Source organism: Perkinsus marinus (genome assembly GCF_000006405.1).
Source record: "Perkinsus marinus ATCC 50983 genomic scaffold scf_1104296962938, whole genome shotgun sequence".
Taxonomy (NCBI): Eukaryota; Perkinsozoa; order Perkinsida; family Perkinsidae; genus Perkinsus; species Perkinsus marinus.
The window spans coordinates 343-1893 of record NW_003205247.1 but is presented as its reverse complement, the minus strand read 5'-3'; the positions used below and the strand labels follow the sequence as shown (position 1 = coordinate 1893).

Sequence of the window (1551 nt, the reverse complement as noted above, 5' to 3'; positions counted from 1 at the left end):
ATCGCGGGATCGGGTGTTTTCCTGCGTGCACAATGCGAAGATGCGCATTTTCTGACGAAGTCTGATGTGCCGACAAATCGGAGTGGCGTGTTTACGTGTTAATGATATGTGTTTACACTGGTCTTTTCACCTCAGTCGGTGTTTATCACGATTTACTCTACGTGGTTTTAACGAAAACGCGTTTTCACGGTACATAGTACATCTTCTACAGCGTAAATTGCTACTGCTACTGCTACTGCTAACTGACATAAGAAGCTGTTCCTATATGCTTCTCATGTCTCCGGGTGTCAGCGTGGGATTGCGGTGCAGTTCTTCGGCAGCGATGTCCACCAATGTTGGAGGAATTGTCGTCGACCGACACTTGTAAGTCTTCTACTAATAATCGTGTCCACGCCACTCGCTTGCAGACCTACCGCAAGCCTTATGACCGTAGAAGAAGGCTTTGTGATTTTGCTTGAGGCCACGCTGGACGACTAAGATGTGGTTCACAGGACAGAGATCATCGGGCCAACCCCGCCAGGTAGCTTGACGCCGGGTTGCGCGGGCAGATTCGCGGATAGGATCAGCGTTAGAGTGGCGTCTACGGTGCAGTTCCTGGCGTCCACGATGCTCCTTGCTACTCTTCACTCGATATAAGAAGGGCTTATCCACCAGATAAGTTGCCAGCACATCGTCAATATCTCCACGTATGGTACAGAAGGCTTCTGGCTCCCATCGCTCGTTCTCAGGAGAGGCGTAACCAGCAGAAGCAGTATCGCCGCTATCAGTAGCCGGAGTATCATCTCCGTCGGAATCGGTGGTGGTATCGCTGGGGCAATCATCGTCCAATAGGCTCTCTTCTGAAGAATCTGAACCTGCACTGCCATTTACTGAAGGAAGGTCGTCAGCGCCATCCGGATGCTCTTCCGTGAGTACCTAGAATGATATAGTTTTAACACTGCCGGCATAGCCTTACGTCTGTAGATAATACCGATGAAGTAGGTTCGGGAGAAAGTTCCTCTCCGTCGTGCGCCTCTGTATGAGAGAGCAGTGGACGCTCGATGTCGATGTGAGTGGATGGAGGCGCATGTCGGTTGGTCACAGAAACATCGCTCGCAGCACGTTCAGGGCCTTGTTGGTAGGCGTCGGCCTGCCCATGCACTCGCATGCGGCGGATGTGGTCCACAGATTCAGATGGGTTCATTTTCATTATTCCACGGAATCCGGAAGGATTGGTCTTCGACATCTCAATGAACGTGTTGACATGCGCGTCCTGGATTCTTCTTTGCTCTCCACTGTCTCCTGAACCAAGAGTACGGCCAAGCAGACCAGTCTGCACTGCATTGACAACAATATTAATTAGTTCATTACATACCCGCTCAGTAACACGAGCTTCATAGCCGTCTAGCATCTTCTTGACATCGGCGGCACTCACCTCGTACACTGCAGAGGAGGTAGGAGTTTGTCCAGATCCTGCATTCCCGCTAGAAGAACCTTCCTGGATCGGACTCGGTGAAGAAGGCCGACTTCAGCATGATGAATTTCATCGATGAAACCTGTCGATCGTGCAGA

The 1551-nt window shown here is 50.9% G+C and overlaps 1 protein-coding gene across 1 annotated transcript; it reads right to left on the bottom strand.

Annotated features, from left to right (window-relative positions):
• Positions 1-413: 413 nt before the first annotated feature.
• On the bottom strand, positions 414-1312 carry Pmar_PMAR013945 (hypothetical protein; the record flags this gene model as incomplete). Its single annotated transcript, XM_002771386.1, has 2 exons — positions 414-915; positions 956-1312. Coding segments are annotated over 2 exons (859 nt in total), but the record flags the coding sequence as incomplete, so codon positions are not given.
• Between the last annotated feature and the right edge of the window lie 239 nt (positions 1313-1551).